We start from the raw sequence: 27,083 nt of genomic DNA, 5'->3' as shown, positions 1-27,083 counted from the left end.
TGCAATATGTCGTCAATTACCTGAACAACTTCTGCAGGGTTCAACACACTGCAGGGATAAAGAGAACTGAGATAGACTGCAATGAACCGGCCAAGAAACTCTTGTTAACGCAAGCAATTCCCTGAGTCTTAAGGCCTATTAAATTTGTTGTTGTGATGGCAGTTTAAATTCGGGTCACAGAAAGCGCCAACGTGGATTCATTCCACTGCGGACAAAGGTTAGCTTTAGAGGTTATCGCCGCTATTCAGGGTCGCCAAGAAAGCATTACCAACCCTGCTTCTCCAAACAACACATTTGTCTGTTGCTGAGGAACTCCCGATATCTCAAACAGAGAGGAGTCGCCTCACACATGTTCCAGCGCTCTGTGCGTGTTTGGCTAAGTAGAACAAAAACAGCTGCGTAACTGAGGTGGCAAAAGGTGATGTTGGCCCTGGATAGATGGTTAGCAGGTGTCTGAACGACTGGTGGGAGAACACATCAGCCAAGAAACACAGAGAGGAATGTGAGGTTGTGTACCTTGGATTCCCTCTTCTTTCGGCCCAAGATGGGTCTCTGCAGGAAAACAATCTGTTTGGTGGACAGACTTCCATCACTAAAAGAGAAACAGAGAGAGCGAGAGAGAGAGAGAGAGAGAGAGAGAGAGAGAGAAAAAGAAGAGGAGCAGCTGTAAATGTTGGCAATTCAATAAGTTAATTTCTTTAGCAAAAACCTTTTTTTTGGCACACATTTATTTATAAATGATTAAACATAAAATGATGAAGGATTGGAGCAAACTTTTCCCAGTTGCTTTTCAACATTCATTAGCAAACACTGACAGATTATTTGCTTGAAAAATTGCAGCAGAACTCTAAGATAAATATGTATAATTCATTTGCGTTAAATCCTGAGATAACGCAGATTGGTCCACACTCTTCCTGACCTTCCATCAAGATAGTCGGATGATTGCCGGTCACTGCTCATGCTTTACACTCTTATCTGACAGTTCAAGGATATAGGCTTGTGGCCCAACCTCTTCACCGCTGTCATCAGTCATCGCCATCCCCCTCATGTTTGAGTCTCGCAAGGAAACCGATATTTCACACGCAAGGTTGCAGATTTTTAAAGTCCGCCTGAACATCTTTTAACTTCTCAGAACATGCGTTACTTCTCTTTTCCTCAATTCCCTAAACATAATCCTCCGTCCCGTGCACAAGTCCTTTCCTGTGTCTCGAAAAGGATAATCTGCACAAGTGCTCGCGCTGACAGATTAATCGTGGCAGGAAATGCAGATTCACTTCTGAGTGGGCTTCCTTGTCTCACTCTCACTCCTCCGTCTGCTCGTCTTCGTCAACTCACAGCCCTTTTCGGGTATCTCTCTCTCTCTCCAACTAGCTGCCTGCTTACTTGTACCACTCTGCTTTTATCTCCTGTGACAGACTCATTTTTGGCAGTTTTATTGTTTGTTTTTGCTTTATTCCTTCTATTTATCTCTTGCTATTATTGGACACGGCTTAAAAAGTAGATATGTTGTCCTGCGCCGCTATATATCTGACACAAGTTCAATAACACATGCGCTCGGGTACACACACGCACACACACACACACAAAGGTTAGGTGCTGTCTAAAGTTAAGCTGGCAGCTCAACCTTGCACACGAGGAAAGATGGCAGGTTTATGATCGCTGCAGAACCCTAAAAGCCTGCTACAAATCTTCCCTTTCTCAACATCAAATGGACTTGAGACTCCTCCAGCAGAAGGCTTACTATCTAAACCATCCAAAGCCCACCACAACTTCTTCTTTTTTTCCATTACCTTCTTCCTCCCACCATTTATCCGTAAGCTATTTTCGAGGCTGTCAAGAATGCTGGACGGCTTCCTGGCGAATCAAAGCCGAAGACTAACCGGAGTTCCCAGCAAAAGCCCCGGCCCATTAAGCCAGAGAGGAGTAGATGGCTTAGAAAATTACAGGCCTTTACAGAACCCTCTCTCGGCTATCAGTGTCAGCCGCACTATTATAACTTGAAGCCATATAGAACAGCAATGACCTGTGTCTATTTCTGGGTGTATGTACCTGATGGCAGCTTCATCTTTAAGGGGAAATAGTCTACTGCCCGCCTCTGCTGCAAACTGCCACTTGTAAAAATACACAACACCTGACAAATCAAATGCTGCACTCAAAAGAAATGCGGACTTTTATTCCAAAGAGACTCTAAACTATCTATGTTGATCACTATTTAGTTTCCAGCTAATTTAGATACCTGCAATAATGAACTAATTTGTCTGCACCTTGTTGTTCCCTTGTTGTATGTTCGCTTGTTCCACAGCTAATGTTGAGAAATTCACATTTACTGTAGTTAATGGCTCTAAAATATAATTACCGTCTACATTAATCGAATGCGGGCCAACAGGAATGCATGCTCTGAGACAACTACATGAATTAATGTTGTGTGGAGAAGCCGCTGAGCACCAGTTAGCATTAATTTCAGACGCGGCTGAGATCACTGACACTTATCCGACCCCTCCAGATGAAGTGCAGTCTGGAAACCCTCAAAGCGTGCATTTGCAAATTTGGCGTTTTTTAAAAAATTGGAGGAGTCAACAGCACAAAAACAAGTGTAATGAGTATTGCTAATCTGAAATAGATCATCAACCATTATTTCGCCGCGCAAAATGTTTTCAAGGCAGGGGGAGAAATGAGCTCCGTCTTGTACTGTATCTAGGCCGACTCTGATTAATTAGCCATGTTGTGCTGTTGTGCTGTGGCATTTTGAGAGAGAGGAGAGAGGGGGGGACAAACAAAGCATGAAAATAGAGAGGTAATTAATCAGCTATGCTGGGAAAGAGCAGTAAACATGACCAGCTGAGGTGGGGGCCGAGCAAACAATCGGTCCGTGTACTGATGGAAATGCTGCATGTACACTTCATCAGTACGACACAGCGTTGTGTTGAAGAATAGTTTTACATTTCTCAAGCCCATCTTAAAATGAGGCTAACATGCCTGAGATCAATCCTCCCCTCCGTACTGGCCTCAAAGGATCCTTCTCTTGTCCTTGTTTTTTGCAAAGTTTGACAATTCAGGTGGGGATCCTCCAAAGTAAAAAATGTTTAGTATGTTATTCCATCTCCTGCATTTCTGGACATTGTTTCCTTGCTGCAGCAGAGGGGCTTGAAAGTGGCTATATGGCACTAATGTGACCGATCCAGCGGACATTTTTCTACACATCAAGGACTGAGGATGTTGCCTCCCATCACAGCACTCTGAAATTGCTTTTACTGTACTTTGTGTCCATCATAGGAAACTGGAACCATTACAGTGACACATTACCCTTTCAAAGAACATGTGTGTATTGAATGAATAAAATGTGGCCCTATCTTTTGATTCAAAATGATGGTTAGATACGTAGAATGGCAGTGCACTATAGCTTACTATATGTTAATATTGCTAATTTGGCTAACTGTTTGCTTTGACCGTGTGGACTTTGTAGCATATGTTGATCTTGTACTGGAACGTGGGACAGCTAGCTGTACTTAGTGAATACAGCCCGTTCACTTTACTAATGCTTCTTGTTATGGTTTAACTCTTGTTTACGTTGCCTCCTCTCTTTATGCCTCAGCGACAGCCGTGGCCGGAATCATTATGTCTTTTGGGTCATTCGTCCGTCCCCTTGTAGTGGACGTCCAGTTGAACTTGAGCATGACTTGATTTAGAATTTGGTGGTGAAAGATTAAGATCACTGTGACCTCAAAACACATGCTTTTGTCCGTTACTCAAGAATTAAAATGCTAATCACGACAATCTCACACAAATAGTCCAATAGTGGAAAATGATGAAGTGATGACATTTTGGACAGACATGAATGTAAACTGCAACATGACAAGTTAAGACATCAAAGGCCGAAGACTGCTGTCTTCAACCTTGTGTGAAACATCAGCCTGAAGAAACGTGCGAGACCTTTGACCATAAGTGGATGTGCACTCATATAGAAGCCACGAGTGATGAGTCAGCACAGGCTTAGCAGAGGAACCATTGCATTTCAGTGAGGAGATTTTCCACCAACAGTCAGAGCTGCTGCTTTTACACTTTCACAGCTGCTTCTCGGCATGAAGCTCAGCCCAGATTGGCACAGATTTAGGTCAATTTCTTCTAAAAGCCGTCTTAGTTCTTCGAACAATAACTTTAACAGATAAGGTGTGCGTGCTACAACTTATACAGTTTCCACTGGAATACTGAGGCATATACAGTCGCTAGTGCCCGATGCAAGTTTCTAATTTCTTTGGATTTAAAGTTGTACGCCAACTTTTTTTTTCTCAGCTTCACATTTCTTAAGAAACACTTTGTAGGTTTTTGAGTGAACTTCAGAGTTGCCTCCCAGCAACAAAACTAAAAGATGGCACTAGTGACATTTTCCATTTCTATTCACGGTAAAGAACAAAAAAATAAATAATCAAAGTGTGTGTGTGTTCTTTGCAAACACTGCAGTGACAGAGCTGTTACTAATAAATAGCTACTTCATTGTCATCTTGACAAAACTCCCAAATGTCAACTTTTTTTATGAACTGAGAAAAAAGTCTTGTTTCAAGCTCAACGTTGATGCACTTCTGGGATAATGTGTGTTTTTAAATGATTCAGGAGCAATGCTGGAACATTATAAAGTGGATTTACTCTGCAAGTAAAACCTTGAGGTAGGGCTAAATATTCAGACGTCTCACTGCATTCTACTTTATTCCATTTTAGCACATTATCTTCAATTTAACTTTCATTGTTTTAGAATCCTATTTATCTTACATAAAATGCAAAGTAGATGTGTACATAAGTGTTCACACCTTAGGTCATAGGAGACGCATACATTATCAGTGGTGCAGCTAATGGGTTTAATAAATACCATGATCTGAATACTTATTGCTTGTTCATAATTAAAAAGTAGCACAGAGGCTTGTGGCTGCTGCTGTTGCAATTCCTTCTGCTTGCCAACGGGGCCCGTTGGAGGTGACCGATTACTTAATGTCCCTTTAATGGTCAGATGAGGGTCATTACCTGTTGGTCTTGATTACAGGAGTTGGCAGCACACAGGTGAGCCTCCATCCATACGTGGCCAGGGACTGCAGCAGGGGAACATAATCTGCTTTCACCTGCAAACCCTGCGGAGAAAACAAGATGTCCATTACAACCTGCAATCAGCCCAAACAACCGTCTCCCTTCAAACACACACACACACACACGGTGTGCATGCATATTATGTAGCGGAGCGCATTCGCTGCTCTGATTACGGCTGTGAAGCATCAAGGTACGAGACGCAATCAAGCGCCGTCGGCATCCCTTCAAATCTCGATTGACGAAAAACGACCCTTCCTCTCTCACATGATGGCTTTAATACAACGAGTGTGTGCAGCCGTAGAGCTTGTTTTCAGAGCAATGTACAAGCAAAGAATAACAAAACCTGAGACATAAACTGCTGAACAAACTCCCTGGTCGCCGCGAGTCCACATGGCAACCATCTCTATTCATTTGTCAGCACAGTGAGTCCTTGAGCAAATAGACTGCTCCTGTGAAACCGCTCACTTTGTGGTAAACATTTAAACTCTGCTTGTGCTATTAGAATACTCAATAGAGATGAGCTATTGTCTCAATGACAGATTTAAACCGAGAATGGCTGAAATACAAACATCTATATGATTGTTTTGACTTAAGAGTTAGTAAGTCTAACTGAAATGCACACAGATTACTAAATGTACTTTCAGAACACACACACACACACACACACACACACACACACACACACTGTTTGGAGAGGAAGCGTGTGGATGGTTTGCCATTCTTGTCATGTTAGTTAGGCAACCTGCCGAAAATGCAAAACCGCAGCGCGTGTCAGTCAGATTGTTCGAAACCAACAACAACATATGCATTCGCACGCACACACACACACACACACACACACACACACACACACACACACACACACTGGCTGCTGGCTGGCTTCATATTCTCCAAAAGGATGCCTGAAGTTATGGACTGTGCAAAATAACAATAATTTTAAAGATAAGAGTAAAACAAAAGTCTCAATATTCAGGCCGTTTCCCCTTTTTTTCTTTACATAAATTCCAGACCGTTGCACCCGGATGTGCAGCATGGGTGCTGATGTGAGTCTATTCATAGTGCGCTGATCAACTGTACGAGAGCAGAGACTTGAGAATACATCACACCTACACACGCTACATTAGCCTTCACTGTACTGTGAACTGTGACAGTCTTGTCTAATTAAAGCTGCACCCGAGGTTTTCGTGTGAGTATACTGTACATTCATCAGCGTGAGCCACAGAGAGGCTGCATTAGAAAAGGGTCCCTTTTGTCCCTGAAGGAGCCGCACCACAGATTCACAAAAATATCAAAAACATCAGGTGACACATTAAAAACTTCAGGGTGAGATACAAAAGCAGAGCAGGACCCCATCACCTTTTTGGTTTCCTCTCTTTTCATATGAAGTATCGCAGATCGTAAAAGCTTTTATTGTGGTAGGTCTACCCAGGGTGCTAGTTGGCTATTTCTGCTCTCACAGTTAATGTTTTAGCATAAACTCCTTCATGCTCTGGTAACCACGGCACATATTGTCTTTAACATATTGTTCTGTATTTTTACGGTATTAACGGTCTTGGAAATAACACTTTAAAGGGACAGTTTGCTCAAATCACGTGATATAATTACACAATTTGGGGGAGGGAGGTAATAAATGATTAAGATTAATGTGGACTACACTACTACCATACTGTAATACTATTAAGAACTGTTCACTACAACTTCTACTAATAAACTACTGTCAACAACATCTGCTTCAACAACAGCTACTACCATTGAAGCACAACGAATACTATGTATATAAGTACTATTGGTTACCACTTTGCCTATTCCTTTAGTGTTCATCTGACCAGCAACTACCACTATTATCACAACTAATGCCACTACTGTTATACTGTTATACTGTTGTTTTACTGCTCTACAACTGCTGACACCTCTTGTACCACTTCCATCAAAACAATCTGATTACAATTACTTCTAATTGAGAATAATCCTCCATCTATAGCAGTAGTATCATTACAACAACTACTACTACCATTATAACTGCTATCCCAGCAACTACAAGTAGCCAAGTAGTACAACTACATACTGCTATCCCTCGATCTGTAACTACTACTTCTATTGCTGCTACTACTACAAGTATGATTACTACCATGACGACAGTACTTTTGCCTCTACTAATTTTGCGTCAGGGTCCAGTTTGTGGTCACACAGAGAGACAGACAGAGACAGAGAGAGAGAGAGACACACACAGAGAGAGAGAGAGGGAGAGAGACAGAGAGACACAGAGAGACACACACACAGAGAGAGAGAGAGACACACACAGAGAGAGAGGGAGAGAGAGAGAGACACACACAGAGAGAGAGGGAGAGAGACAGAGAGACACACGCACAGAGAGAGAGAGAGACACACAGAGAGAGAGAGAGAGAGAGAGAGCGACAGAGAGAGAGAGACACACACACACAGAAAGAGAGAGGGAGAGAGACAGAGAGAGAGAGACACACGCACAGAGAGAGAGAGAGAGAGAGAGAGATACACACAGAGAGAGAGAGAGGGAGAGACAGAGAGACACACGCACAGAGAGAGAGAGAGAGAGAGAGAGAGCGACAGAGAGAGAGAGAGAGAGAGAGCGACAGAGAGAGAGAGAGAGAGAGAGAGCGACAGAGAGAGAGAGAGACACACGCACAGAGAGAGAGAGAGAGAGAGAGAGAGATACACACAGAGAGAGAGAGAGAGAGAGAGAGACACACACATAGAAAGAGAGATAGAGAGACACAGAGAGACACACGCACAGAGAGAGAGAGACTGATCATCATTTTCTGCCATGAGACAGACCTCAAGTCAGAACACTTAAACCCACTCCAACGCACATCGCCTCATTTTTCTTCCACAGATTGTTATTGACCAGGATGACAGAACATGAACACAAACAGACCTAAAGCAGTCGCATATCAAGTTGTTGCGAAGAGCTAATCGTTAGAATACAAGACACGGCTCCAGACATTATTTACACAAGCATTACTTTCTAACTTCCTGCAGGGAGCGGTGCATCTGCATTTTTTTTCGGAGGTTTACGTTGGAACCACTCCCAGAAACAGGCTCTCTTCTCAAAGCCTTGCCCGGAAAGTAAATTGAGAAATAATTTTTTTCTGTAATGGCGCTTGCTGTTCTTTGGAGTAGGTGAGAGTTAATCACAATCCCCGGAGTCTGGCTCCCCTCTCTCCCTGACTTATTATGCAGGGCCACCTCGCTGCATCAGCACTCCAGCATCAACCCTCCGAGCCTCAAAAACAAAGCAATCACGCCGCCATCTTTGTCTCCGATGTTATCTGTGCGACTCTAAAGAAGGACCACACGGTGAGAGGAGAGAGGAGCTGTAGTTCAACAACCTCGGTTGAAGCTACTTTAAATTGAATCCAGTTTTTTTTTTTTTTCCTGAGATCATCTCGTCACACAGATAAACACATTTGTACCTTGGAGCGGCGGGATCCAACCGCCTTGCTGAAGGGCATCTCGGCATGAAGAGCAGAATATGTCAGTGGCTTTCACTGTCACAGTTCTCCCAGCTGATGATGGTAGCCAAAGCAACAACTGCAAAGGCAATAACCACCTCTAACCTCAACGTTTTTGATGTTAAACCTACAGTCTATCATGTTCCGAGATGGTTTGGAGATGTGTTATCCAGTGTTTGGGAACTTGGTTCCTAAGACAAAGTTTGTTTTCAGCCCTATGGCGAGGGGAGGGGGCAGCTGCAGGTCAACTGGAGGTTCAGAGTGTTCGCTCAACAAAAACACCAGTATATTGTCTTTCTTTAAAACCCCCCTCCACCGACTCAGCAAGGCAGACATAACAAACCATAATTCTGTTTTGCACCAGCTCTGAATGTGGCTGTAATTTTGCAGACAACTGGGGTCAGCAGCTCCGCAGACACAGTCCAGTAATGATGAAGCAAATACCTTTTAAAAAAGGGCATTCAGATCCCGATAGAGTGCTGTCACAGCAACAGGAAGTTCAGCATCCAACATGTTTTAAAGCACTGCAATATTTGTGCTTTTAAAAAAATCTATATCTATATATTTTGCTCACATTTACATGAGGATATGATGGTGCATTTGTGAACCCTCCACACACAGTTGCCCTCGCTGCAATTGTGCAATCGAGCCGTCTGCACCACTCAGACCGCAGGATGCATGAGACGAGTTTGACAGAACAAGCTCACCACGAAGTCCACTCGCTTACTGTTCTGTAGCTTCCAATCGCATCACATGATCAACAGACGAGTTTGTCCAACTGTTGTGTAATTGTAGATGTCCAAAGTTACATAATTCTGGGCACGTTAAGGACGTCTTGTTCATGTTGGCTTTGGCATGGCTTTATTTACTTTATTTTTTATTATGAAATGTGGACATCCTTGGTGCCCAGAACTGTAAAAACTTTGATCCCTCTTTCAAATATCCATCATCAGGCCAACTTTTTAATTTGTCCAGTGCTTTGGTTACACCGATGCACTTTTTAAGTTCCTCCAAAGTTTATCCAAACTTTCGACTTTTACATGGTATTAGTCTACCGTTGAGTCAAGACCAAACTATGCGGCCTGATAACAAGATGAGTCAGAGCGTGGAGTTTACTGCTCCTCCTCTGCTCTCACTGAAAGCTTTTATCATGTGCTTTTACAGGGGGAAGAAAGATACTATTTGATGTTTGAAACTGACTGAAATGTGGGCTCTGAGTCAGATCACCAGACACATCATCAGCTTTAAAGCGACAGCCCTAATTATTTAATTCTATAAAGAGAGGGCCCAGAGCCACATGGTGACAGGGGAGCCCAGAGTTCTTCCCTGTGTCTCCGTTTGCTTTGTTAAGTTAGGTAAGAAACCAGATGTTTTTTTTAACTGATCTGATTCTTCTAACCGTAACCTAGTTTGGTGAAGAGAGGAACAAGAGATGAAGACACGCCAGTTTCTGTGTCATGTTCACCTCAATTTGGACTCAAATCTGCCTCCTTAGACAGTTCACTTTTGCTCATCACTCCACCCGATTTATTACATTACATTATTATTTTGTTACTGATGTGTAAGCAGCATTATACTGCTGTAACTGGTCAAGGTGGAGCTAATTTCAACTACTTAATATACAGTCATGTAAGTGTAGGTGACCAACCTCTAAAAAGATTAACTGCTACAATTTTGTTTACATTTCCTTTAATCTTTGTTCTTTTTTTGTAAAAACATATATGTTTACATGAATTTGACCTCTTTGGGCCTCAACCATCTCTGACTATTAGAGGGGAACTTTGTCTTTGGTGCACTGCTTATGGCTCAGACATCTGCCAAACTAGGCATTGCTGCTTTGCACAGTATTAAATCATCTTATCATATTTTTTAAATGTAAAATCTTTATCTGAAAATCTAAAATCGGTTTACAAATGTGGGGTAATATTTCCCTCTGAAATGGAGTAGAAGTATTAAGTAGCATGAAATGGAAAACACTACAGCGCTTGAGTAAATGTACACCACAGCTAAGCCTCTATTCTGTCACGTTGTTTCTAAAACAGCTGATAAACAACCACACTACCTATGAACCAAAGCCTCCGCCCCCGGATCTATCAGCATCATCGTCACGTTGTCGGACAGAGCGGGCGGCGATCTCTCACTTGCAGGGACGGCGCAAATGACTCTCCTTCTATCTGGGTCACCTCTTCTCTCACCTTGGTCAGAAAGGATAGCGATATCACGGACAGGCGATGCATGTTAACGACCTCTGCACAACAGACGGGCCACAGCATGCACACACAGAGAAACAGGAAGCATGAGAAATATATAATATTGTAAGAATATACTGTATGTTATAAATAATGCACCAGGCTTGATGTTGGAGGGGAAAAAACGACTAATCTGCATCCTGCGCATTGACGAGTGAACCCAGAGGAAGACACTCAGTACCTTTCTGTGTGAACCTGATTTCAAGCAGATCTGAGTCACAGAACACACACGCTATGTTCATGTGTGTATATATATATATATATGACTGAGGTGTCCTTGTCTATGTCCTAAAGTATTTCTTCAAAGCGTCCTCCCTGCCACACCGACTCTGTGATGTGGGGCCCTAATCCCATTTCTTTAGTTTCCTGAGAGTGTGAAGTGCTGCTCTTTAAAGCCGCGGATGCAAGTAAATTCTGGGAATGAGTGACAACAATGTCGGCGCTGTTAAGCTCCTTTCGCTTGCTTTGACTTTGGACTGCCATTTCTTAAATTTGAACTCCACTGATATTAACTTTTAGGGTGTCTTTCTGCAGGAGTAGACACACACACACACACACACACACACACACACACACACACACACACTCTCTCTAAACTCTCCTTGCAGTCTTTTAGGTTACGAGTTGTCAAGATCAAGGAGCGAGCAAGCCTGCCAACATCGTCACAGTGCAGCGCTTGAAGTGGTTGAGAGAACATTTTACTTCCCGACAATCACGCTGATATCTAAAGCTATATGTGCAGACGGTAAAGCACACACAGCTTCTTATTAAGTCGACCTTTAGATCCTCTATCCATCTGAAGTCAGTTATTTCAGCTGTAAATTATTTCGTGAACACCAAAGTCATAAAACAACAGTTATCTTTTATGTTCTAGCTGAACTAATAATACCCATAAATACTGCTTTTCTGGTGGTAACAAGGGAGCTACTGAGCAATCTGTCTTGCTGTCTGCTCTTACCATTTTGCTAAGTTATGCATAAAGCATTGCAATCATTTTCTTGCAGGTTTTGTTTTTGTTTATATATATTTTTCAGTAGTAGAACCATGCTGCATCTCTGCTGTTGCTAATTAGTGTAATAAACACCGAAGCCAGTTTTATTGCTCTGGAAAGGAACATTTTAAAGGGTTGGAAACAAAAAGAACCCCAAAACAAACTTTCTCATTTATCTCCAGTGGCCTTTCAGGATCGTTTCTGTTTTATGTGCTGCGGTTTGGAGATTTGTGTTGCCCCTTGAAACGGAGGTGAATTGACTTTTGTTTGTGCTGCTCAAAATTCATTCACCCTCTCTGTTTTGGGGAGGTGGCACACTAAGATCTTGTGCATGGATGATACCACTGGGTGGAAGTGTAAAATACGCTTTTTGGGGTAAATTGACCCTTTTAAGGGTGATGCTTTACAGACCCATTGCCTGTACATTGATTTTTGACTTCTTTATCCCTGATTTTCCTCTTGGGGGCACCTCACCAGGATTACATGTCAAAGTCAATTTACTACTTGTACAACACAACCTGTAAAACATGTTGTATAATGTCTTCTGTGGCTTTGGGGGAGCTTTATCAAGTCTGAGAAAACTTAGTTATGTTATTTTGGGCTTACAACTTTATTTCTTTTAAATAGAAAATGTGCATTACACACTGTGGGCATTGAGGAAAAACATCAGGATCTAAGGAAAGACATAGCTGCATCACTAGAAATGCAGAGATGATGTGGAGAGGGGACTGTTTGAATGTTTTCGCTCGTCTCCCAACTGACGTGGCAAAGGTTTGATTGGCAGATAGTTCTTCTAATCACCTGCCAAGCATAGTATAAAAGTATTTGCCCTTTTCCAAAAGGTTTCCAATGACTCCTTCTCCGATGGGTCTGTGTAACAAACCATCTGGCGGGTCAGGTTTCCTAGACAAGGCCGTTATCTCGTCACCTTGTGTTGTCAAAATCGCAGGAGTTCGTGTACATTTCGTTCCTTGGAAACTTCCACTGCGCTGCTGGAATTCACTCATCCAACCAGACCGCCGGTATCGGACGCTTTTCTCACAGCACAATTGAATTTGCACGTGAACACAAGAACTAGCCACGGCGTCACTGGAAGCCGATACTCTTCACAGACGAGAGCAGGTTTACTGTCTCAACTAATGATAGGCGAGTTAGGGTTAGGAGACACTTGGGAGAGCGATAAGCTGACTCCATACACCTTACCGTTTTTGTAATAAAATATTATTTAAATAATATCTGTTTTTATTTTTTGGGTTCTGTAGATGGAAATGTAATGCTAAATTGCTGGTGTGCTCATTTAAAAAAGTACACTTTTTGGCTTTGCACTCCTATAACACTGTCAGACTTGCACTCGCCCTCAAATCGCCTCAACAGAACCAGAGATATTGTTTCCTTTGCTCCACACATTCTTCTTCCTTGTCAAATTCTGGCACCTACACTTCCCACAATGCAACTTGATTAGCGTAGTGTTCTAACGAGGTCTGGTAAAATCAAAGAGGTCTTTGAAGCTCATGATGTTACATTGAGTAAAATGTTCCAACCGGAGACGAGATGTTTTTTAAGGTTGCACCATCAGGCCAGATGCAGATATTCTACATCTCATAAACAGTTCCCTTACAGTAGCATGACAAGGTAGATATATTTCTAAACTTTTATTATGGTCTTGAGAATTTGAAATACTGCTCGTTGCACGACATACGTTTGTCATAATGGACCCAACGCTGGCAGAGTTGAAGTGGATAATGGCGCTTTAATAAACAACATATTAAGAAGGTACGAAAATACAGGATGAGCAGCTTCTAAGAAATATCAGACCCAATAGACGTCAGTAGTGCAGGTGAAAACCAGTTCATCTTTGAAGGATGAGCTGATTTTCACCGCAGCAGCTCATTGCGAGCAAACGTATTAGGACCAACCCTCGCTGAGGTCTGAAGGAGGCATTGCTTTGTTTGGTTGTTGCTCCTTTGAAACTCGGTGAGAGGAAAGAGCGCTTTCACTACATTAGTTCCAAGGCAGCTCCTGAATGGATTTTCCCACTGGACACGAGCGATGCGGAGCTGCTCCTTATTGGAGTTTCACAGCAGAGACCCCTGATGAGTTATCTATTTTGAGCACTTCACCACCATCCACGTGGTTCCTTTTGAGGTCATTGTCACGTTCAGGCAGCTGCTGCATCTTCGGATGTATTCAGAACATCTGTCAATAATCTGTGTTGTTTTGCTTTTCATGAAAAGAAAAGTCTGTATCAGCTCTGAGGCACTTTTATTCAGAAGACATGCAGCCTTATGCTGGACACTGGACCTGCGTATGACTTAGCTACTGTCGCTAGGTCGGACAAGCTTGACAAAAAGAAACATGGAGACGTCGGTTCTGTTTAGCCGGGTGCTGCAGATTAGTCTCAAGGCAATATAGCTCCAAGAAGAAGTTGACCGCTTCTTGAAGGATTACAGTATGCGATTGAAGGATATATTTACAATGATAAACTGTACTCGGCTAACCTTGCCCGTTGGGAAGCTAGACGTCGTGAATATCAAAATAAATGACACCATAAGTTACTTAGGGGCGACAGTCGTGGCACAAAGCCTTAAAGAGATAAAAACAAAGGAACGAAATCAGATGAAATAATTCAGGTTCACCAGACGCCTTCGACCTGCACACCCCGCTGGGAGCCAACACCGACACCACGCTGCTGGAGGCCCAGGCCGTATTGCTGGGTTTCAGATTCAGAACCATGACTAGGACTGAGCGGGGCAGACGGTCAGACCCTGCTGCAGTAAAATGAGAGGTTTTGTAAAGGGACTCTGGTGCTCGGATACACCACCGCGTTTATCCACAGGGACGGACAAAATCAACACCTCACAGTATCTGTGACTTTATACAATGTAATGTGACTCAAACAGTAACGTTACCTCATACAGATGTAGCTAAGTATAACAGGAAAGGGGAAAGTTGACCGAGGATCAGGCGGCTTCCAAGCTTGCTCAATTGGGCGGGACTTATGAAGGGTCAATTGTTGTCAAACTCATTGAAGAAGTAATGCACGGCACAAGAAATGAGTTCAATTACTTGTACTTCATTTTCGTTACGCAGCACAACTCTGTAAAAGGTGCCTTTAAACAACTTCAAAGCCTCCACATATATTCTACTTTGAACATCTCATTGTAAAGGAGAACAACTTTACAATATCATTATCACAACCAGTATTATGCATCCATATTCAGTAGTATTCTGCTCCTCTGCAGACACATGTAGATCTGATGCCATTAGAAACTCTACTTTTTTTTCTTCTCTCATACAAATTCCCCGATTACTTCTCCGTTATAAACGGAACAATACTAAACAACTTTCTTATTCCGTCAGCGATGAACAGACACCGTCCCTGAGACGATACACCACCACTTGACGACAATATAAATGATTGCTATCCCTCAGTGAAACGGCTTCCTCGTCTGCTCTGAGCTTCATACATCCAACCACCTTTCAGACTTCTGGATAAATAGAACGATAGAGCTTTAAGGGGGAAAACAAGATGGCATATATAAAGAAGAAGAGAAAAAACACGCAATCAGTATTCTGCCGTATATTTCATTGTAATTATCCCGGCACTGAAACAATAATGAGCTGTGAGGATACTCTGCATATCAATTTTCAGGCAGTTATCGCAGTGAATGGGGATGATGTGAAGCCCTGATCGCCCTTTGTGAAGGAGTGTGCTGTCAATCTGATTTGGCATGGTGCAGATTGCTCTGGTGAAGCAGTTTTTTTTGATAAAGTCCCAGTGGAAGAGTTGATTGGATCTCCTGGCACACTGGCTGTGGGTTCGGCGTCGTTCACTGTTGACGTTTCTGAGGAAGCCTTGAAATCCATTAAGCTGTAACAGTATTACCGTTCATCTCGGAGGAGGCGAGGCTTTACTGCTGCCACCAAGACGACTGCTGGAGTCTTTTCTTTATTTATTTTTATTGGCACATGAGGCCATCAGCGCTGGGCTGGACAATCACAGATCCACATTTTTAGGGGACAAAAGTCTCCTTTCACACTTGGACAGCCACGGGCCACAAAAAAAAAGTCTAAATTCAATTACAGTGATAGCATCGGCAAACACATAGAGACACACAGAACCAAACTCATCCGCACAAACGCATGCAGCTGCATGCACAAACACACAGGCACACACACACACACACACACACACACACACACACACACACACACACACACACACACATACATACATACATACGGCTGAAAGGCAATGAAATGGCCGCAAACCCTTCAACTCCAGACAGAAATCAATTTCCAACTTGGAACTTGTGCTGAGGAGAGACGGTAATCGGTGGGAAGATAAGGGCTTGTTTGCTCCTGATAAGACAAGCGACCATGACACATGTCCCATAAATTGAGATTTGATAGATTTGCCTTTGGGGTGGTTGATGGGGGGGGGTGGGTGGGAAGGTTGGCTGTGAGGAGGGTCTGGAAGGGCACGATATCTGAGTGACAACTGATTTCTATACAGGAGGTCCAGACTTTCTAAGAGGATTTGTGCTCTAAACAAGCTTGGGTAATGTGGCTCAAATATATTGTTGAACAAGACGGTATCAATATGAATATTTTACCGATATTGATCGGTGACAGAGGTGAAAGACGAACACAGGACTGTTGTCCAGGAGATCGATGCAAATCTAAAAGTAAGGTTGACATTTTGTGGGGTGGGTGAGTCGTTTGTCGAGTTAATGCTCTTTTCCTAAACTTGACTTTGTAGTTTCGTTGCCTAAATCTAACTTCCTGTGAAGAAGGAAGTTTATTTTGAAAAGACACTATACATGTAACTAGTGCAAAACTCACGCTAGAGGAGTATGTAGAGCGTCATAGTTTGAAGCTTAGTGCCACTGATCTCGGTATTTTGGCTTTGAACGTTTCTTTTGACATTTCCTTTGCCAGTGCCAGCTGGTGGTTGCTTACTCACTTTATCCTTTACACAGCCTGCTGTCGTCTAGATGTTAATTAACTCCCATTAGGCTGCAGACAGTAAAAAAGCTGAAGTTTCACAGCGCTCAGCTGCTTCCATAAACTAAAGAATCAATCCCACTCAATCCCAAATCGAAAGCTCACCGTCTTGTTCCCCTAAGTGCTCTCATTGTCACCTATAACATCTATCCCAGTCCATTGTCTATGGAGCACTTCTAGACCTTATACTTGAAGACATACATGGATTAGGGAGAGAGTTGTTCATATTGAAAATGTGTGTTCTTCCCATCTAAAAGGAACAAACAGCACTCTGTAAAGAGTCCCAGTAAAGTGTGGTCATAGACTCCAAGTCTCTGTAACTCTACTGGAGGGATAAACCATATTTTATCTTTAATTCGTAACAGCTTTATCAAAATATGACGCATGTTGATTCCAGTTATGTGGTGGTCACTCTGGTCATTCGTACGGTGTTACACACCTATTCACGACACTTACTTTCCCCCTCCATGTCCATATATAACGCTCTACCCCCCTGCATCGAAACTAAATAGAAATTAATTCCTACAACCTTTTTAAAGAAGAGCACAAAACCCGCGACACTTCGAGGAAAAGACAAATCTCTCCACTCACGTTGATGACGGTCCACTGCTCCACTACGATGGCATCGTATGTCGGGGTTGCCGCGTTCGGCTCAACCTCGCTCGCCTCCTGGAAGATGAAGACGCTCTCCACCGACTTAGGCAGCATATCTGCAGAGAAGAAGAAGAAGAACGAGGAAATAAATCGAGGCGTGAAGAGAGTAGTTACTGGATGGAGCGTGTCTGTCTTGTCTCTGCGGCTGCTTTTTTAGGCCCTCCAGGCCGGAGGAAATGGAATGATATCACTCAGCCACATTCACACACAACCCTTTATTACATAGCCAGTGGTGTGGGCCATTTGTATGAGCAATGTGCACTTATACATTATGCAGGGGGACAGTGTAAAAGAAAGGAGCAGGTATTCCCCTTCTGGGATGTTTAAAAAGAAGAGGAGACATTATGTGCTGGGACCCGGAGCCCTGCTGGTTTTCTTGCTCGACAGCTACACAAAGCCTAATCGCGGCTGGGAAACAAGGTGAATGCAATAGCTGATAGGATTCAGAGGATCAGGACTGAGAGCCACCGCTTTAAAAAAAAAAAGAGATGGACAGATTTTAGCGATGGAGAAATGCAGCCACTGATTTAATGAAGTCAGCCCGTAAGGCATTAATGCATAAATCCTTTTGCTAAGCCTGAATAATTCACCTTTAGAACGACTTGAATTAAGCGAGCCACATAAAGACATTGACGCTTTAGGCCACGAGTGAGATTGTGTGCCGCTGACCAAATAGATTTTCTAAGCTTCTCTCCTGTTGGAAGCTAACAATCGCAGGATTGCCACCCGAGACAGAAACGGCGCTCCGGCCCCCGAGAGCCGGGACCCCTCTCCACCTAACGTCTCTTGTTATTCGTTTGATGCATGTGCACGTTACATGCAGGCACACATACACGCACACGGACACAATACCAGGGTCCAGTTGTCCCGGCTGGCCTGAGTGCTTTCTCATTACTCCTACACCATTTACACACTAATGCAGTTTGCTGGGGCCCAGACACCAATACGAGACACTCCACATTTCATTACTGGGCCCTAATAGTAGGGGGATGAGAGGCTGCTGGAGAGGAAAGAAAGAGAAGGAGGGATGGAGCAAGACAGTAGGAGAGATGGAGCGGAGGGATGACAGGCTCTTTTATTACCCTCCCCTCCCTGAAAACCTATTTAGGACCTGCGCCCGCTCAATTGAAGACATCTCTCACACATACTCTCTCAAATACAGACATTGTCACTGTTCACCCCATCCACCTGTTCGCCTTTTTTTTCCTCCTCCACTCCCTCTATCTCCTCCTTCCTCCCTCCAGTCCAACGCTTCTCCGTCTCATTCCTCAGCCCCTTGGCAAATCGTTTGAAAGAAGCCTTTTGGGTAAAAACGTGAGGCGCCGAGGCCCACCGTCGGTTCCCCCGCCGGGCGCGACAGGGATCACTCGGGTGCAGCTCGACAAAGGGTTTCTGTCTCGCTGCTCTAGAGGGAGCAGCCTGTCTCTGGTGATAATGCAGACGGAGGCTGTGCGGAGGAGAGAGGGAGAGAAAGAGGGAGAAGTGGAGGAGAAGGAGTCGGTTGCTGGGGGCGTAGAGTCCGTCTGGGGAATGCACCGGTTGCGTGCACGAATAAACATTATCTATTAACAGCCTATTGACTGAGAGCTGAGCCGAGCACCCGGCGGGCCGACAGAGAATAAGTTGTTTACACTTGCAAAAAAAAAAAAAAAACACCGTGCGTGGGCCCTCAGTAAAATTGCTCTCCATCCCCCCCCCCCCCCCCGTGACTCACAGTCAAGGTCGCAGGGCGAGGCATGCAAATACAGTCGCACTAAAAAACGGGGAGTGACAGCGTTGGGACTGGGAGACACAGAGGCAAATGGAAGGGGAGAGTCAGATAGCTGGAGTGACAGCAAAGTGACACATAGCAGCTGAAATCGGCACCCAAATGACAGATGGGGGGGAGGGGGGTCACCAACCCAGTGTGCGTAAGCTGACGCACAGAGAGTGAAACCTAAAAGTTTGTCGTAGTCTGTGGTGTGTGGGTGTTTGGATGTAGACGTGAGGTCTTTGGCTGCACATATCAAGTGAGTTTGGAAGCAGTTTGTTCCTAATATTCATGGACACGTTCGCCAACCTGCTGTTGTGCATGGGTTTCTAGCACACAGTGTTTCTGAGCGAGTTTACAGGAAGTTGTTCCCACGAAGCCGTCTGGACCCAGAACTAGTTATGATTCCAGCTAGGGCTGCAGCTAATGATTATTTTCATAACCAATTAATCTACCAATTATTTTCTCGCTTAATCGTTTAGGCCGTAAAACATCAGAAAACAGCGAGAAAAGTGCACATCACAATTTACAAAAGCTCGAGGTGGCGGTCCAGAAGATTTCATCTACTATCATGTTAAGACGAGGGAAAGCAGCTGACTATCAAATTTGAGAAGCTAAAACCATCAAGAGTCCATCGGTGTTGTATATTTTGATTTTGATCATTTCTATGGCACATGTGGTTTTCTGCTCTAACTGGTTGAAATCTACGCATTCACTAGTATTCGGTCTGTGACTCCTTATATTTTTCTGTATATGACCCACAATCACCCCTGATGTAGAGCATTAGGTAGTGTTGTTAACCAACTATTTGTGCAATTACTATCACAAATGTAAAAAATAAAGAGATGGATTTACTGCCACACTGAAAGTTGATCTGGTTTCCATTTTTCAACCTCACAAACACTTTTCAAAGACGAACACATCATTGCCTTTGATAGGTGTCTGTGTAAAGATGCGGGTCTGTGAGCAGAGATGAGCTCAGACTGCTGACTCAGGTGTCCAACAGACGGCTGGGGAGAGAGGCCGAGGTGATTCTTTCTGTGTCCTTAAATGCCCTCTGACTCTGAGCCTCTGCAGTGTTAAAGTTACAGTTACTCCTATTAGAATACACAGCCCTCCATCTGAGTATGAGAAGCAAAGATGATGAAAAAAAGCATGTGAACGTTTTCTATGAGACATATGAAACTACTGCAATCGAATAAAGCGTTCCCAACGTTCGCATTTGCAAGTCCATGAGCTTTCACATATCGCCGTCTGTGCGTTCAAGTCCAGCTGCCCGCCGCCGAGCCGCAAAGTGACCCCGCCCAAGGTCACGTCTGCTGACATGATTTAAACATGTGTGCCAGGCGCTGCCTCACAGAGCTGGAGACAGGCGGCTGACAGCTTATCTATATTTCAAACAGGATAAGTGGACATCAAGAGAGAGAGAAAAGAAAAAGAGACTGTGGGTGTGATGTGGCTCTTCCCTGTGGAGCCAAAGGTTTAGCAGCTGGCAGGCTGGTACCTGTATGTTACCGGGCAGACTAGCTTGTAGAGAGAGAACCGCGGATTAGCTTTCTCACACTTGTACAAAGGATTCATCCTCATCCACCCTGAAAACACATGCTCTGGCAACTACGCACTGACTAACATGGTAAAACCTCAAGATAACTATATTTTTGTGACTATTTTATAAAGAGAGAGCATTTCCTCCACTAGGTACAGAGGACTGCCTTTCAGTGTAAAAACAAAATAGCGTCATCAACATTTGTGGATCATCGCCAACGCTGCCGAACCGCTTTGTTGGACTTGTGCCTGCTGAGGTACTCGTTTATTAAGATTATCGCTCTGCTCATGAAAATCTTAATAGATAAATGGCACCTCTTCACTTCACAGTCACTCTTTCAAGCACTACAATTGGGAACATGATCTAGTTTTCTATTCAACAGGTTTGTGTGATAGTGGTGGGTGCTCATGTTTCGCCCGGGTTATGCACGTTCTCACTCCCAACTGGTCAAATACGGCAGCTTGATCACTGGCCCTCCGTGTCAAACTATGACGCTCTACTGGACCTTGGTTATGGCGTTAGTAAAGTAGGAAGTCCGGTTATGGTCTAGAGACGTTGCCGTATTTTAAGTTGCGTAACATTTCTACCCTGTTTACATTACAGTTTACTTGACTACGAGTCAAATGTTCTTATTTTAACCAGATCACGATCTTTTCCCAAACATAACAAAGTACTTTTGCTGCCCAAACTTAGCCAAGTTGCTGCCTGTGAAAACGAAAGTTTATTTTGAAAAGACGAGTGGAAATTGACACGTGCAAAAGTGAACTGAACTGCTTGGTTTAAATTCCAGTGCTAAATGAACACAGAACAACTCGGGACACATGCTGTGCAGATAAAACCTGTGTACACATAACTACAACCACACAGAAAGCCAAGTGTGCACATAAGTGTACACACACGTGCACAGACATTGCAGTTCCAATTCCATCTCTTGTCAACTTTTGTTGCACATGGTTTCTCTTTACCTGAATTTCTTTTTACAGAATAATAGTAAAAAAATCCTTATTGTATTTTCATATTCCCTGTATCTCTCTTGCTCTATCTCTCTCCCTCTTTGCCCAAATATAGAAACCAGTGAGCGCTGACTGTCATGCATATGAATAGCTCAATGTCTCACACCCAGGCTACAAATCCTCATTGTGGCTCTGGAAGATAGCTTAAGCTATACAAGTAACGCATTCAAACTCCCCGTCAACACCATTACTGTCAATTCTTCAGTAAAAAAACTCACCCCCCCACCCTGCTCCCAACTCGGGGAGATGGTGTGAATGTATGTGTATTTGGTGTGTTTAAATGTTTGTGTGTCTCTGAAGGTATATGTGGATGCATGCTGGCATACTGCGTGTGTGTGTGTGTGTGTGTGTGTGTGTGTGTGTGTGTGTGTGTGTGTGTGTGTGTGTGTGTGTGTGTGTTTGCAGGCAGTGCCACAGTTTGTATGAATCTTTAATGCGTGTCTTATGACCGTGGAGCGACCCACGTGCAGCTGAGGATCTGTAAATTCAATATTGCTGTAATATCCTACCCTGTGGCTCGGGCGAGGTCTCCACTCACTGCAAACAATCCTGTCACACCAGACAGGACTTACACTATCTGAGCGATATACACACAAATACACACACATGAATGCAAACAAAGTCCTCCCGAATGCTTTCTTATTCGGCTTCACCATGGAAACCCATCTTTAGAAGGAGCACAGGGACCAACATGGTGCGGTTTTTGTTGTGTGTGAATGTGCATCCCTCTGGACCATGCCACAGCCGACTGTCAGAGACGATAGAACGGTAGCACAGTTTTTAGGAAAAGACTCAGAGACTGACTGCAGGAACATGTGCAGTGATGCACAGGCTAAAACTAAAGGCAGGTCATCTATGAACTCTAGGTCCACAACAACAGACTCTTGTGTTTTCAGAGTCACATATTTTCTCATTGTTAACGTTACTGTGAGGAACCTTTAGCTGGTAATGAGCAGTCTCTGTTTAATACGGATGCTTCTATATGACCCATATAAGTAAACAAGCTCTGCACCCCGCTGGGAGCCAACACCGTCACATTGTTGGAGACCCAGGCCGTATTGCCGGGCCCACTGGAGGAAAGGGAGGCACGGAACAACTAGAACCAGGACTGCGAGGAGCAGACTGTCAGACCCTGCTGCAATAAAATGAGAGGTTTTCTAAAGGGACTCTGGTACCCAGAAACACTACCGCTTCTGTCTTCATGCAGGGAATTAAAGTTCCTCGTAGTGACTTGAAGTAACTTTTATCAGTTTCATGGGATTTGTAACGCTAAAAATGTATTTTAGGTTTAGAAAGTCTTCAAAATAGTAAATAAATCCTCTGAATTGTGCTGATTCTACCAATTAAGCAGGATGAGAGCATAAAGATCAGTGAGATGGAATTATATAGAAGCAGCAAACAATTTAAAAAGGAGAATAAACCACTTTATACGAGTGTCATACACTGATGTATCACCATGCTGATATTTATTAATATTGGATATTGTCCATTCCCCCTTCACACCCTCTGTGATTAACGTATGCAGCTCTTTAAGTGCTTTCAAGTTGACTATAAATCATGTGACTCTTTGGAATTTAGGCATCATTTATTTTAAATCAATTACTGAATGATGGGCTTTGCTTAACAACAACGCAATTATGAACAAGTGTTGATGCATGGTTTACTTTTAATGTGTTACTGTTGACTCACAGTAAGACAGTGTTGTCATTGGAAATATACCTTTATTGTATTTGCGTGGATGAGTCATGGAGGATGGGAAATCTGTTGCACTTCCAAAGTTGCCAAATTTGACTTTATAACAAACCATTGCCATCCATGATATGAAGCAGGCAGGCTCTGCAACACATCTTTCTTTTGGAGAAATAGTGTAAAACAAATATTAGTCCAACAGGATGAAAGGAGAAAAAAAGGCCCCAGGAAGGTCAGTCTTTGAAAACACACACAATTGCACTCATTAGTATCTGTCGGTACATGAAAGCTGAAGCGCGCTGGTTTGCTCTGTATCTCAAAACAAGGCCGTCACTGTCACTACGATCACCCATCCGACTGCGAGCGCCTCTCGCTGTCAGTTCATGTCCTTTAGAGTGCTGCTTTGCTGTCACACGTGTCCTTGATGTTTACGAGGTTGAGATGGTCTCCTGCATCGTGTCGCGCGCCTCATCGTGAATTCAGAAACTCGTCTCAAAGAAGAGTCGCTAAATATGGAAACGGCAGGAAAGGATACTGATTCTAGAGCCGAGCTGCACGGCTGTTTTATTTAATTAGCTGCTAACAACAAACCGGGTGCCGCTTTGATGTCGTACGGCCAGCTACTCTCAAGAGACCAAAATCCACAAAGTACAGCATTCACCTATGTAAAGTTGTCTGTTTTCTAAAGTGGCTGAGCCCAAACTGTGGGCTGAGTTCACTCCTATAAGTCTGTGAAGGCAGAAACTGTTTCATAACGCAGCCGATCTGCTTCCAATCCCACCCAGTAATTTCACTGTTCGAGAGACGCATATCTTATCAGCGCATGAAAAATGCAAAATATGTTAGAGGACCCTAATAAGCAGAAAAAAAAAAAATTGAATCATAATAACACACTTCATTACTCCATTCTCAGGACATGAAATATGCAGGGAGGCAGTAATTTGTTATCAGGTTAATTATCTATGTTTCAGAGTTGCTGAGGCGTTCACTTTCCCAGATTAATGAATTATGACTCTTATTTACTCTGGCTGGCTGATTTCTCCAGTGTCACAGTGAAGCGCAGAGCCGCCGGGGTCTGATGGAAGAGGAAAACCCAAACAGGAAATAGTTTAAAAGAGGATACTAGACAGCTCCGTGAACTCGAGCTTCAAAAGCATCCTCCACTGGTGAAAACAGACTCCATCCTTCTATCATTTATGGGGACACCATAGCAGTGTCTCAGCTTCCCTTAAAACCTCCAGCATACAGTGACCGGACGTCCCGGTTTATTCGGGATTGTCCCAGTTTCAAGCAACATGTCCCGAGTTCTGACAAACGGCTGTAAAATACTCAAATGCCCCGGTTTACAACTATCAAATTGTAACAGTTTTAGTCTTAGTCCTTCCTTTGTAAAGTACCGTCAACGAAGATGCTGCATTCTGGACACACTCCAAGAGTTCATTTCTGGTCACCCACGGTGGAATCGCAGATATAAAAGATCATATTAAGACGGTCAGATAACAACATACAATAGCTGGCAAAGAATCACAGCCGACCATTCAGCCGGCAGCCTGCGCACTGATAAGTACATTCATTTTAGTTTTTAACAGGTATCTGACAATCTATAATTATATTACACCTATTCAATTCTGTGTTTTGTGTGTACTAGTTTAATTATACACTTTTCAAATAAACTGTTAATTATACAACCACGATTTTTGGAGACAAAGCATCCTTTTTGTGTCTGCTGGCCATGGTGCTGAAAGGTGTGCTCAGTGGGTGTGTCAGGAGCTGAAATAATTGTCCCTCATCCCGATGAAAATGCCAACGGTGCATGAGCGTGTGCTACACTTAAAAGTTTGAGGGAGTTGAAAATACGGTCAACCCACTCTGGCAGTTTAGAGTGCTTACATTTTGCAAATAGACACATGAAGCAATTGTGGAAGACTTTGACCAACTTCTGATGTTAGCCATGTATTGAATGTTACCTTCGTCCGGTCTTGTGCTTGAAACAGACCAAGCAACGTTGCGAAGTGCAATAGCTACGTTCTCTGCTGCTGGAAGGTGTCTTCATGTGTTTCAGGCAGAAAGGAATTCTTTGTAACATAGGCCACAATGGCAAAGGAGTAGTGGTGCGACAGATCACAAAACTCACGGTTCGGATCGGATCACAGATCAGAGTCACGGATCGGATCACAGATCACGTCAGCGCAAAAGAAGAAAAGGGAGCAAATATAACTTTTAGAGATCCCTGATCACGTTTTTTGTGCCGCTGATACTAATTGCCGATCACTGATGATCCATATTGTTACTGCTCTGAAGTCTGTAAACCATCAAAAGTTCACTTTGTTATAGTCCCCTATACAGTTCTCTAATAAAAACACAATTCAATTAAGGAAATAAAAGATTGTATTTTTATGGATTAAAACAAATCTTGTTATTCGTAGTTTTAAAGATGTATTATAAGCTGCTTCGAAGGTCGACAAACCCTTTCTAATATCCGTTCATGTTGTTGTGAAAACATCTCCTTCAACTGGATTTATTCAAGGTTCTCACCAACACTACATTTTACAAGATTACATGTGAACACATCATGATCACGTTATAATTTACCTTCGCCCAATACTCATTTTCACTAAACGGAGCCTGAACGCATCATAATGTAACTGAATGGAACCTTTGTTCTCCTCAACACCTTTTGGTTGTTTACGATGTAACATTATCAGAGATCGGCGACTAGAAAAGAATAAATACAGATTTCCTGTTCGCATATTTTACTGAATATTGGCAGATAACGTCAGTAAAACTTTATTTCACACTGTGAGGGTTAACACTAAATTGTGTAATTAATCCGCGGGTCACATGCGTGCCGAACCACGAGGGGGGGATCCGTACCGATCACGTACCAACAGTTGTCCGTTACACCACTACACAGGAGTCGCAGGACTCTGATTGGCTGTGGGTATTATCTGGCTGTAATTTGCCGCCAAAAGTTAAATTATTTAATTTGGCTGCACTTCCCCGCAGAATCAAACGGCCGCAGCTCGTTGAGCTTGGAGCGTCTGCCGCAGCTTTTGAAATTTTGTTAACTGTAATTGTCGGAGCTTTGAGAGAACCTGGAGAGGAATAATTCAGGAGAATGTACGAAGCCAAGACCAAAAGCGAAGGCTCTTTTAATATTCCAGTGACCAAAACTCAAACCTCTCATTCTAAAAATCTCTTTTGATTGTGTCTGAGATGTAACCTGAAAACAGCACATGTGAGTTTTATTCTTTATGAGACATTTCATCCCACATCTTTAGCTGGTAAAAATCAGTGTTCTGCAGTGACAGCTGGCTTACCGCTCCCATTGCCCAGGTGGAAGTATCCATCGACCAGTGAGGCTCCATTGTTGAAGTGCTGAGTCATGTGATCCAGCCAGTTGGCTTCCACGCCTTTGACCCCCTCATCACAGTTTTGAACCCGCAGTGGCACCTTGACAGTGTAGTACTTCATCTGGCCCTCTCGCACCGGCGGGTGGTTGTACAAAGCCAGCAGTTCCACGCCTGTTGAGACAGAAAACAAAAAAAACCGCCATTGATTTAACGCCATATGGGTTGTGACAGTACAGATGTAGCCTCTGTGGAAGTCCCACGATTTACTGC

General features: G+C 43.4%; 1 protein-coding gene across 1 annotated transcript in view; it reads right to left on the bottom strand.

The window, feature by feature from the left end:
* Nucleotides 1–27,083, bottom strand: part of rftn1b (raftlin, lipid raft linker 1b) — a 95,322-nt gene that overhangs the window by 5,540 nt on the left and 62,699 nt on the right. Inside the window, exons 6-9 of the mRNA XM_076081164.1 lie at nucleotides 26,781–26,984; nucleotides 17,400–17,518; nucleotides 5,014–5,117; nucleotides 517–592 (exon numbers count right to left, since the gene is read on the bottom strand). Coding sequence (XP_075937279.1) covers nucleotides 517–592; nucleotides 5,014–5,117; nucleotides 17,400–17,518; nucleotides 26,781–26,984 — 503 coding nt within the window. The remainder of the gene's footprint in view (nucleotides 1–516; nucleotides 593–5,013; nucleotides 5,118–17,399; nucleotides 17,519–26,780; nucleotides 26,985–27,083) is intronic.

The sequence above is a fragment of the Anarhichas minor genome, unplaced genomic scaffold (assembly GCF_050575085.1).
Source record: "Anarhichas minor isolate MPS153535 unplaced genomic scaffold, ASM5057508v1 ptg000079l, whole genome shotgun sequence".
Lineage (NCBI taxonomy): Eukaryota > Metazoa > Chordata > Actinopteri > Perciformes > Anarhichadidae > Anarhichas > Anarhichas minor.
The sequence above is the reverse complement of the archived record's forward strand: the minus strand, read 5'-3'. Positions and strand labels throughout refer to the sequence as shown.